We start from the raw sequence: 13,776 nt of genomic DNA on the forward strand, positions 1-13,776 counted from the left end.
CACATTATAAATACTCTTGGCTCTTGTTCAAGGAGACTTGGAACGAATCCATTCAGGTTTCTGTCCTAAGGTGACACCTAATTAAATTGTCCAGCCCAGCAGCCCTCCCACTCCTCCTCCTCCTTCCCTCTCCGTTCACTTTGCATCTAATATTTACGGATACGTGCTTGAATAATTGCTCAAACATCTGCTGGGAAGTGATTTGTTTTCTCCGTTCCAGGGGAGGTGGCTTGGCAGCAGCAGTTGCTCTCAGGAAGTTTAAATGTCCCCGCTTTCAATTAAAGGCGGGTGGATAAGGCCAGTCCTGACACAGGGTTATTTATGAAATGTCGGCTGTGATAAGCACTCACTGACCGGAGAGTCTAAATCTCTTCACGTAGTCATATTGTACAATGCCAACAGACTTTTTATTCTTTCTACCACCACTTATTAGGATTGCTGCATTAGGAAACGGGCTGATCAGATGAACATGATCAAAGCTAGTTGTTATAGCAAGCTCAAGCTGAGATCAGGACAAGGCTTTTAAGAGAATTGGTCACTAAAATGGTACGAAAGTACCGTTATTAAAATTAAAATCTTGAATCACTTAAATATATGTATAGATTGTTTGATTGATGCACTGAAATTAGTATTTTTATTAAGAAATGTAGTTTTAGCGTTGTTGAAAAATGTTTCTTGACATGTAATTGAGTAAATTAAAATGAATTTTTTGTTTTGTTTTAGAATGTGCCTTGTTAATGTCATGAGCATAAAAACAAGCACCAGTCACAGTCCAAATCCTTTACCTGCGAATGGTGGTCTGAAATGGTGATATCTGCGTATGTCTACTTGGTAGGGATTCGATAAAATTCCCAATACTGCTCTCACATTGAGTTGTTTTATTATTATTATTATTATTATTATTATTATTATTATTATTATTATTATTTATTTCAATGTTTAAAAAAAATTGTTTAGACATCTTAGAAATGGACAAATGCCTTTTTTATTAAATGTTTATATTAATTAAATTATTTAATTATTTGTAAGATAAAAAAATGTTTTTATTAAATAATGACACTTGCTATTTTAAAAAGAAAATAATATTAATAAAATTATTAATAATAGAAATATAAATTCCTGCTTGTTATAACATGTAATGTTTACCAACATTAATTTAATAGTACAAATTTGAATTGGTAAAGCTGGAAGAGTTTGAGTTTGCCATGAAGTGAAGATCACTCCACTGCTGGGTCTCAATCACAAATTGGTGAGGGGCCATATCAGAGACTGACAATCCATAAGAGGGCTGTTTTAACATTCTAGCACACAAAATATTTGATTTATATGATGCACTCAGATATTTTTCAAAGCTCCTTTTTGTTTCTTGTACATATTGAAGAGGTAGTTTAAATTGCTCATATTATGTCCCAATCAATTGTTGCTTAACCAAAAGTTTAACAGATAGCAAAAGACATCAAAATGCATTTTGGGTAACTTTAGTGACTTTACTGGCAATTGTTCTTCTCAATATCATTCCTTTTTGTAAAACTACAACAAAGAGGGGTAAAGTATGTATATATTCTTTAACATGTTCAATTTAGCCAGCAGGTAAATTTTACTAATGCACATTTTTTATATAAATCTTATTATGCATATTAGGAAAATCAATTAATAAGACCATTTTAATCGAATATTAGCAAAATTAGCATATTTACATCACCAGCATAATGTGCCAGCCATGAAGAGGTTTGTACAACAAAATACTGGATGGTAGAAAATTATTTGATTAAAATCAAATGACCCTTAAATATTTACAAAAATGTAGTTTTATTAAAAATAGAGCACTTATGGACGTGATAATATTGCACATAATAATCTGCTTGTGCATTACTCGTGAGTAAAACCGAAAGTACCTTGAATGTCCAGTTGGTGAGGGGGTCAAAATCACAAGTGGCTATGCGACTGCACAACAATAATAGTGATTCAAAAATATGTTTTGTTGGGCTGAAATTCAATAAATTTTTGACATCTGTTGTGGGCCAGAGGGAGAAGGAGGGTGGCCGCAAATGGCCCGCGGGCCGTCATTTTGAGAACCCTGGGATAGAGCATGCAGATGAGAAGACATGCACACTGCTGTAACAGGGTAACTGCGGGACCTGACCAGATTTTCTTGTGATGTGAGATTAATTTACCATATAAAATGCTGTAATGCTCAGATCTCTGGTGCAATTTGAATGGGAGCGGGTGGTCAACATTAAGTAATCCCACACTCAACATCCTTTCAGAAAAGCATATCTGCACTTTAAGCTGGATTTATACTTTCACCTGGGCCCACAGCGCAAGCAGCAGACTGCAAACACTCACTTTTGAGTTGTGGAGGCTTTTCATTACTCATTGATATAAATCATATGTACAGCCTCTATTCTGGACTGTATAGACTGTGCATGGATGGACTAGTGCTTTCCGCTTCATGCATTGTATTCATGCGACAGTGCATGCAGCATAAAAGCCCTCAAACTGAACAGTCAGGTTGTCGATGACAGCAGAATAAATATGACAGAGCAAAATTTCTTTGAAGGACATTTAACTTGGAATATAGGGGTGTCAAAATTAATTGTTTCTTCGGTGCACCGCGATGCAGACACGGACAATTCGGTATCGGTTCAGTAATAATCATAACCGTTATTATGTACTGACGTCATTTATCTCCTATGCGCTCTGTCGCGAGGGAGGTAAGCACGAGTATTTACAACACTCAGTCAACTCAGGGCCGGCCCATGGTATAGGCACCATAGACAAATGCTAAGGGCGCTGTATATCCAAGGGGGCGCCAGAAATGAGCGCGGTTCAGTTGGTTTTGCTTTCGATATTCCTGACATACATTCAGTTAACGTTATAGACGGCAATAACTTAAAAGCCTCTTACCCTAAAAAGATCTAAAGTGTGTTTCCTACAAAAATGACAAGCTGGTTATGTTTCACAGCTGTCTTTCTTTTTTTCGCTCGACATTACGAGCACTGCTCCGTTTAAGCCCTCGCAATATGTGTTTAGCCGGGAGAGCTCGCATTGAGAGGAGCTCTCAGTAAGGGACCATCGGAAAAGTGCTTATTTTTTTTCGTTTTTCTGCTCCGCTCAGCACTAGCTCTCTCTGTTGCGAGGGCTTAAGTGTTTGTGTTTGTGTGTGTGTTTTTGTTAGGTGCTGTCTATGTTTGTGTATGTGTTTGAATAAGAGACAGTGTGGTGCTGTGTGTCTGTGTGTTTATACAGACAGCTTGTTATAGCCTCCCCCCTAAAATATAACATTGTATATGGAAAGCATCGTCAATGCACCGTGATTCACCGAGATATCGAATTGAACCGAATCGAAGGCATGATAATCGTAACCGAACCGTGAGACCAGTAAAGGTTCACACCTCTATTGGAATATAAAATAAAAATGTTGTATTTATTTATTTTTTCTGTGACACTTTTTCTTAATGTGTTGACAGAAATGTTAAAAGTAAATTGATGTTAATTAAAAATAAGTCATACAATTTTTCTACAACCTACATTTTTGTTTGCCATTCCTCTCAATATACAGTGCTCAGCATGCAGTATATAAGTACACCCCTCACAAATCACCATGTTTTTTTTTCAGCAGCAGACATTGTAAATTTGCAAAGACCTCAAAAAACATAGATATGCTGACATTTCTTTTTAAAAAATTTTAAATGCTAGCATAGTCACAGTTTTAGTTTAAATTATTTTTTTTCTTTTGAATTTAAAATAATATCAGTTTAGTTATTGCAGAAAATGTGTTATTTTACTAAAAATGTGCAGCATTTAAGAATGAAAGCGCTCAACACCTTAAATTTGTGTCAAATAATTTTGTTAAAACATTTTGACTAAATCGTGAATTGTGAGATTAGTATCGTGAATCGTATCAATCCTGAGTCAGGTGATTTGTTACATCCGTAAATGCGAGCTGCCCATAATTATCTCTTTTTGGTCTAAAAAAAAGTTGAAAACAGACAAGTTAAAATGGTTAAACTTAATAATAAAAAATAATTATAGTAATAACTATACAATTTTCAATATAAGTATGTGTTATCACAGTGGTGATTTTCTGTTCGTCAGGTGGAGCTGAGCTGTCCGAAGGAGATGGCCTGGAAGGTGAACATGCATCGTGGCTACCTGGCCATCTGTCACCCTGAGGAGCAGCAGCTCAACTTCATCGAGCGGCTGGTGGAGATGGCCAGCAGCCTGGCCATCAGAGAATGGAGGAGACTTCCACACATCGTTTCTCACGTCCACACACCCCTGCTGCAGGTGAGGACGTCAGTTTGCGAGCTGACAAACACCCTTTAACCAGACGTTCGCCAGCTGTAATTTAATTGTTTTCTTGAATTTTTTTTTTTTTTTCCCAAGCAGAATAACTCAATCAGAGCACCACTAGCGATCCAATCTAAATTGATTGTCAATTTTAAATGATGGCCTCTTAAAAGCAGAACATCTGGTCAGATTTTACCACTGACAAGCGGGAGATTTGGGCAAACTCATTTGGCATGTGTGCGTGCGACTTTATACAAACCCAGAAGAGAATGGTTTAAGCACACACTTTTCTTATAATTCTCTTTTTTTTTTTTTGTTCTGCATTTTTGCACAATATCATTTCTTCTTTTGTCAGACCTGGTCCCTTCTTCCCTCTTCCTCCCCTTTGGCCCTTTCTAAAATGGCTGAGATAGTGTTGACTGCACCATTGTGGCGCTCAATAGGCAGCTTGTATTAATATTCAGCGCAAAGATCAGCCTCCTGACTACCACACGCATAATCAGGCAGAGCACACAATGGGACAGAGCTGAGGTGACGTGTGCGTGTAGATTAGGGTAATGTGTGAGAGCTGTCCACGCACCGCAGCCTCAGAGCACTGTTAGAGCCGACTCTTGAGCTCGGTTGTGGGGCGATGGCAAACATGACAGCCAAATTGAGGAAATGAGGTGTTGTTGGTAGAGATTGGGATTGCAACAAATCTGGTCTCACGGGTAATGGTTGATTGTTCTGTGGTCCGCATGATTGAACAGTTGGATAGGGGGGATGTCATTACAACATCTTAGATAAATATGTATATATATATTTTTTTGTATTTTAATGTTTTTATTGGTCTTTGTTGTTGTGTATTAATGTAATTTTTTGTTATTTTTGATGGACCTCAGAAAGAATAGCCCCTACCTTGGTAGTGGCGAATGGGGATCCTAATAAATAAAAAAAAATAAATAAATACAAAAAAAAATTAGGTGAGTAAATGTTTTAATACAAAAAGACAAAAACTAGGGCTGTGCGATTAATTGAAATCGAATCACACAATTTGAAACATTGTGATTATTTAATTGCAACAGGCTGCAATAAGAAATATATATGTATTATTAAATTTCCCCCACCCAGAGCAAATGCGTGACTGCCGGTGTCCTGACATTTGATCCTACCCGTCAAATTATTCTACCAACACTGTATTTGAATGGTTCTGAGGTTGGGGTTAGGGATCAGGTTGGTTAGGGCGATATTACAGCTTCATATCACACTAATCCACATTAAAAGTTACACTGGTAGCAAAATCTGATGGATAGCATGATGCGCCATCAAAATGTTCTACCTACTTTTTAAATGGAAGGTAGGACAATCTGACAATGTAGGACAAGAACTCTGGCTGTGTGTGATAGCCTTACTAGCCAAACGAGTGGGCACACTTTCATTCTGCCCAATCAGAATTTCGCAACCGAGCTACACCCACAATTAAGAAAAAGAGAAAACAAACAGGAAAGCGCTGACAACTGGGGTTATTGTGTCTGCTGCATTTGTAAAACAGGAATATTTTGGTTACAGACACTGTCCCAGACACTGAACAAAAACAAGTCATTTTTAAGAGCTGTTGCAGAACTGTTGCCACAGCTTACAGATTATTAAGCTGAAGATTGACTACAAAACGTAATGGTTAATAAAAATCATATTATCTGTCAAAAAATCTAAATGAGATACTTTCCACGAAATGCACAGCCTTAACAAAACCTAAACTTCAAAAGGCAAAGCTAATTTATGAAGTACTTAAAAAAACTACTTCCAGATTCTAAAATCAATCATTATTTGTATTATTTGCACTATAATACACACTACAATGTGGATATTTTCCAAGTCAATGATGACTAATCATTTCTTTATAAATTGAAAATGACATTTTTCCTCTTCGATTCTAAAACAAACAAAAAAACATACTTGGCATCATACACAGGAACAATTTTAATACTTCAACATTTTATTAATTTAAATGAATTTTTTATAGGGTACCTATGATGGAAATAATCTTTTTTTAAGCTGTTTGGACAAAACTGTGAGTAGATAAGGTGTGTCCACAGTCATATTGTGTTGATATAAATACATTAAGTCTCTCTTTTTTTTTCTTTCCAAAAAATATTATTCAAATTCTTCCCATTTTGAGGCCCACCACAACGTGATGTAGGAGTGCGGTTTCCCCACCCACCGAACTGATTGACAGACGCATATTAACATGTCTCTGTAGTAATGTGTATAATCATATCAACAAGACGAGATGTGTGCAAAGCAACTGGGATTATAAGATCTGTTCAGCTCTCTTTGATAATCAGTCATCATTAAATGTAATCAAGAATGAGTTTTACAAGTTTAAAATGTTTTTAAAACCATGCATGTCTGTAATGAATTACAGCGATTTTACCGTCTTTATCACCACAGCTGCATGTCAGTACAATTATAAAAGAAGATGCTTAAATCCCGGTTTGTAGATGTTAAATCAGGTTTATTTGTATAAAACATAGTGGATGCCCATACAGCAGTGGATATTAACGTGTATTCTGTCATCTTTGCCGTGCAAAAATAGTGCAAATTTAAACACGCGCAGTGTGTGAACTTTGTTACAACATTGTGTGCGACTCGTTGCAGAAAGACTTGTATACATCAACAAATACATCAAATAATCATTGGTAAAGTTCTTACTATAATATTTCTCACAAACGTTACGTGTGATCTGCTTCCTTCATATCTGTCATCGTGCTATTTATTCTAATGCAGCCGAGGCAGAGATTGTGGCACACTCTGACTGACACATAGGAAAAGTGGGCGGGAATTACTAGCATTAAAGGCACAGGCAACAAAAACAGCTGCATGGTGGTTCAGAGCAGGAAAATTGCAATATTTTGAAAGGTACAATTAATAGTCTGATGGGTGTCTTGAGCTGAAACTTTACAGACACATTCTGGTGACAGAAATAACTTGTCTTAAATCTTGAAAAAGGGGTCAAATAGGTACCCTTTAAATTTGAATGAATATTTGAGTTACTCGTCAGTGAAGAAATCAATGAAAACATGACTTGGGATATTCAGAATTGGCGTTTTTATTGTTCATTTTTTTGCATACCTGCATCTAAAGTCTATAAATTTTACCTGTTTGAGCTCAGGTTTAAAGCTTATTGTATGTAAGGAACTGTGCTTGCTGTTGGCATGTAATAATGGCCATTCTTCAGTGGCTGTTTTCGTCCATTCAGAAATACCCCAAAGCCATTGACTTGAGTGATAATTGAATTTCCTGATAATTGAATCTGTTTACACCTGCACTCCCTAATACAAGCATACAGAAAAACCAAGTCCAATAGGAGAGATTTGAATGGACGGGAGAGGCAGACAGGAGCCGCGAGACAGACAGAGAGAGGGAGAGTGAGAACGCCACCAAGTTTAAAATGGCTCGTAATTACTTTTCCCCCATCAGATAGTGTTTGATTAAATACCTGCAAGAAAATTAAATTTACATGATGAATGGGCACTCAGAATGAAGGTTATAATGTGCCATCAGCTGATATTAACAGATAATTGTGAAAAATATTGTATTGCTTAATTTATTTTGTTTTGGGGGGGAGGGGGGTTGATTTGGCAAGTCTATAGACTGATTTGAGGCATTTATCTTGTAAACCAGGCATTACTATTGAACGGATTGTTTTTGGATGCGTTTATGTGCGTTCACGGGGCATAATTCATTATCACAGCTCGAGCTACTCATCGTGTGCATGGTAAACCATCATGCTGTAAATCACCTTGTAAGTGCCAGACTGCCTCCCTCACATCTTTCTTTTCCAATTCGCAGAAGAGATTAAAGATCCACGTGGCATTTCGAGTGAGTGAGTGTGTGTGTTTGCCGCCTGGTATGTTAAGGTCATGCATCAATAGTTTGTAAGAAATGGGTAGCAGTTTTTGGGTCACCGTGGTCCATGTCCTCTGCTGGTGTGGTTTAACTGTGGTCTGAGAGCGTGATTAGGCATTAAGGGAATATACGCTTCACTTGTGCGCTTCCCTCTGCCTGTTCTCCGAGTAAATGGCTTTTAAGATACTTTGATCCGTCCATCCATTCGTTCAGCCATCTCGAGAGTTCGTTTCTCTATTTCTTTTTCTTTCTCAATAGGAATCATAAGCCTGTAATACAGTCGCAGTAATGGATTTTGAAGTGTGTGTGCGCGCGGTTTCTTGAATGACTGTAGCCATCCGAATTAAACAGAACAGAAGCTTTTAAAAGAGCTTGAGGATGTTGCTTCTTGAGGATGTTTATTATTATATCTCATCTGCTTATTTCTGGATATTTGTCATTCAGGCTGCCCAGCAGATCATCGAGCTACAGGAAGCGGCTCAGATTAACGCAGGACTGCAGCCTGCCAACCTGGGCCGCAACACCAGCCTCCATGACATGAAAACTGTGGTGAAGACCTGGAGAAACAGACTGCCGATTGTATCTGACGACCTTTCTCATTGGAGCAGCATTTTTATGTGGCGTCAGCACCATTATCAAGGTATGACAAAGTATCAAAACTTAGGGTTCCCATAGGTCATGGGAATTCTGACTTTCAATGAATTTTAAAAGGTCTGTTTGAATGTCAGGGACTTTTTAAAAAATTTTTTTGGTCAAGTCATGCAATATCAGGGATATTTGTTTGCCGCTTTAAATTTTAGTTTCCTATAGTGATGCTCATTTCAGTAATTTTGCCAACTGACAACCGCAGCTTGTTAACTGGTCAATTTTATTAAATTATTTTTTAATAAAAAAAATCAACATGTCTGTTTTTTTGTCTGACACATTAATTATTGCATTTTAAAATACTGATTTATTTTAACATACGAACATATTAACTACAGAGCATCTTCACACACTTGCAGTGTTTCCAAAAGCATAGAAAAAAGAATAAATTAAATAAAAAATAAAATATATAGTTCTGCCCTAGATATTATTGTCTTCAATTAAAAATTTAGATTACAAAATGAAAACACTGACTAAATCCTTTTAAAAAACCAACATAGGCAGTTTTTTTCCCTCTGATATTTTTTTTCTTGCATCAAATAAAAATAGCAGGCTGCCTCAGATCCATCGCTCCCCAGAAAATTAGCATTTAATTAATGTTCCACTGTTATTCTTATAACACAAACATCCGTAGTTTTTAAATGAAGTCATTAAAGATTAAAGATGATGTCTTGAGCATCTGGTTTTACCTTTTAAAACTTTTATTTTTTTGCTTTTATTTCCTCTCTCACTTGCAGTTTATGCTCATGCTGCGTTTAATGAAGGACAATGACACTCGTTATCAACATATGTTGACCTTTTGTAAAGTATAGGCTACTACAGCATAAAACAATTTTCTTGTTTACATATGATATTACATAAATAGATTATGTAGATTATGTAGGCTATTTTAAAAATGGATGTTTTTTTAAGAACTATTAACAACTAATATTTGTAAGGTTGGTTTGTTGGTTGTACACTGAAATATATATATTCAGTCATTTTCTTTTCGGCTTAGTCCCTTTATTAAACATCCATACATACTCATTCACACACATACACTATATATATATATATATATATATATATATATATATATATATATATATATATATATATATATATATATATATATAGTGTATATGTTTTTTTATATAAATGTTTTTTATATATGTACTTTTTTCTCGTTGTTTCTCACCTCTCATTATGGTCAGGATATTTTTCAGCTTCCTTTTATAGCCACTTGACGGGTACAGTCTGGTGACTGTGTTTGACTTAACTAAGCCAAACATGTCAGGATAATATAAAATGCTTTGTTTTCAAATTGACCATTTTAAAAACTGTGTATAAAAAGTAGATGACGAAAAAGCTAAATATGGTGTTTATAAAATTACTATCAGACTGTCAAACATAGAAAAAGGAACACTTCACACACTTTAAATTTTTTTTTTTATCTGAGGTAAATTGTCCATTGTTCTCAAATTGTCTGTAGAGTCATGAGAAAATTATATTCAAGCTAAACCCATTTTAATATTGTCTTTGTTTTAACACAATATTTTAAGATAGTATTAACGCTAGTTGGGTGTTGGGGATGTTTTCATCCAATCTGGGGTAACTTAGTTTTAATTTTAACCACAGCTTTCTATGTGTTTAAGCAAATTGAATGGTTTTTGGTGACAAATCTTATTTTGGGACATATTTCTGGAAAACGCTTAGAAAAAGAAATCAACAATACACTCTGGGTAAATTTTCTACCCTTTCATTATGTTTGTGGCTGTCTTTGCCCTATTGACTTTCACAATAATCACATTTTTATTGCAAAGCCATGACACCATTTAATTATGCATTCTTGATTGTTGCTGGTTATACACAATTTGGTCAATACATAAGGGTTGATATATAAGAACATAATATGTTTAGTATATAAGCATATAATATAATTAATATACAAGCATAAAATATATTTAGTATACAAGCATATAATTTATTTAATATATAAGCATATAAAATATTTAATGTATATGCATATCATATATTTTTATGTTCATTAGATGCAGGGGTATAACAGATCCCAACCCACAGTTTGCAATGCACGTGACCTGTGGATTAATAACTTTTTTGAACTTGTAGGTTAATCCAACATTTATAACAATTGCAGAGAGATCGCCTGCTGCGTTGTTCAAATCACGTGTATGAAAGCATTTTCATTCATGTGACGGAAAAAGTTGTGGTGGGACCTAGCTAAATGCTTTCTTAGGTTATTAATAGGTGTTTTCTGTCCCTGCATGTTAAGCCTGCATTAATGCATTCAATGTTAAGCTGCACAATTAAACATTAAAACATTGTGATCTCAATTCAAACCTGCCTAACAAGAATGACAAATGATAATGATTTGCCTGTGTTTATTAATCCTTCGAAGCGCTGCATTCAGATCTGCGTTTTATCGAGAGAAATTTAGTTCAGACACTTTCAGTTAATTACAAACAATTAAATAACACAGAAGTACTGGGAGAACAGTTTAGAGTTCAGATATAAACACTGATATTAATGGTGAAGATTAAGATCACCTTTCAATGGAACTTGAAGCTGATGAATGTTGTAGCAATGACAAACCATCAGCTGGCGACAAACAACAATCAAAATTATGTCACTGAATAGGTTTTCCAAAATGATCCACCTATAATGAAACATGAAGTGTTATGTGTGAATTGTTAAATCATTAATTGAAAATAAATATGACATGTTGTACAAGATGTTAGATTTTTATATTTAGCGTTATCAGCAAGTGTAGCAAAGATCATTGTTCGTAATAAATATTTTCCTTTTTTTTTTTTTTTTGCTGGTTTTTTCTTGAGTTTTATTGTCATTTAAATTACAGGTTCTAAGTTATTTTTGTCAAAAGAGATTATAATAGTAATATTTTTGTAAAAATGGGAAGCAAATTACATTTGTCTCCTCCCTTTTTTGTCCAATCCTTGACTTAAAAACCGTAGTGAATCCGAACTGAGATTTGTGATCCGTTACACCACTAATAGGATGTCATGGTAATTAAGATTTTTTTTTTAGTCAGGGAAAATTCTAGTAATTTGGCTTAAAGTGTGAACCCTGAAAATAAATTATCATGATGTTCAGATTATTGCAGTGCATTTGTTTCAACTGATTTCTTTTTTTTGTCTCTGCAGCCATTGTGACTGCTTATGAAAACAACACACAACATGACCCAAACACTAACAATGCCATGCTTGGAGTGCACGCCTCAGCATCTGCTATTATTCAGTATGGAAAGATTGCTCGAAAGCAAGGTCTGGTCAACGTGGCTTTGGACATTCTGAGTCGCATTCATACCATCCCTACAGTGCCTATTGTAGACTGCTTCCAGAAGATTCGTCAGCAGGTTAAATGCTACCTGCAGTTGGCCGGAGTCATGGGCAAGAATGAATGCATGCAGGTGAGTGAAACATAAGCATTGAAAATGAGTAAAAAATAAATAACGATCTACAGTATACTGGTACTGGAATTAAACAGGTGTTTATCATATTTCAAACCGTTCGATAGTAACATTTTGTATTTGACACGCTGCTGTTTTGAAGTTCACCTGTTGGTGGCTGCACAATTTGCTGCTGAAACTGGCCCAGCTGATTCTGCATTATTTTACATAATGAAATAGATAATATAGTTGAATGAACTGACATCACTTAACTTGTATGCAAGCTTTTCTATAAATCATGTGTTGCCACAGGAAGTAACGCATCAATTCTTGTCAGCATTTGTCACTTACTCATCCTGATCTTTTCTGCAAATTTAGAGACTGACTGGCAAGCGCATCATTCAGCTTTCACAAATTCCGTTTGATTGAGCTTTTATTCAAAACTGATCAATGCAAATTCATAACAAGTAAACATGAGAGCTCCAACATGTTCTGCTGTAACCAGTTTAGTTTTGGTCATTTAGTATTTGCACACATTTTAAACAATCAAATATGAATCCATTTTGAATGAAGCAAGTGTTTTGCTATGTTCATTTTAATGTCAATAATATGAGGAATGTTCTTGCTGTGCTAGCTGACCACTAATTCGCTTTTTAAGTGTTACGTCCTGTGAAGCGGCTTCCGGGTCCAAGTGCTCTATCAAACTGTATGGGGAGATTCAATGTTATCTCAATAAATGTTTACATACGGTGTAATACTTTCGAAAATCCCAATCGCAATGTATATATCCATGCCTAAGATCCGATGATCAGAAAGTGATACATTTTTATGGATTGTTAAAATATTGGTATTTATGATGCAGCAAGCCCAGAGACTGTTGTGTACACTATGATTTTATCTAAAATTCACTTTAATGTGCGATAGGGCTAAAAAGTGGCCATAAACCAATATTTTTTTTTCAATTTAAATGAGTAGCAGCTTGGAGCCGGAAACACTATTCCATACGTCACCAATACGTCACGACTTAACAAGCGGATATGAAACTGTAGAGAGAGAGAGAGAGAGAGAGAGAGAGAGAGAGAGAGATACTACTATGTATTTGCATTGATCAGTAGTGAGTAAAAGTTGATCAAATCTGAGTTAATGAAAGTGTAATTTATGAAATGTCAATCTCCATATTTGTGGAAAATATCAGGATGAGCAAGTGATTTTGAATCTTGACTTAAAATTACACCTATTACCTGACTGATTACATTAATTATCAAGGATAAATGATCTAATGTTAACCTTACTGTGTAGCTTAAATGCATATCTAACATTAACCAAGGTTAATAAATACTGATTTTTACTTGAGCTTTACTTGATATGCTAATGAGACCTAATGATTTGAATGTTTCACTTGAATGTCTCATCTTTATTCTGTTACTTTTGTTTATATATATATATATATATATATATATATATATATATATATATATAATTACTATTATTATTTTTACATCAAAATAAATATTTGTTAGTAATCAAAAGGGTATTAATATATT

At 35.2% G+C, this 13,776-nt stretch overlaps 1 protein-coding gene across 8 annotated transcripts in view; it reads left to right on the forward strand.

Moving 5' to 3' along the window:
* The window catches only part of trrap (transformation/transcription domain-associated protein), a 178,777-nt gene that overhangs the window by 118,080 nt on the left and 46,921 nt on the right, over nt 1–13,776 (forward strand). For all 8 annotated transcript variants that reach the window (XM_073917658.1, XM_073917660.1, XM_009306682.5 and 5 more), the window contains 3 exon segments: nt 4,099–4,290; nt 8,626–8,821; nt 11,988–12,253. In XM_073917658.1, the coding sequence (XP_073773759.1) occupies nt 4,099–4,290; nt 8,626–8,821; nt 11,988–12,253 (654 nt within the window).

The sequence above is a fragment of the Danio rerio genome, chromosome 12 (genome assembly GCF_049306965.1).
Source record: "Danio rerio strain Tuebingen ecotype United States chromosome 12, GRCz12tu, whole genome shotgun sequence".
Taxonomy (NCBI): domain Eukaryota; kingdom Metazoa; phylum Chordata; class Actinopteri; order Cypriniformes; family Danionidae; genus Danio; species Danio rerio.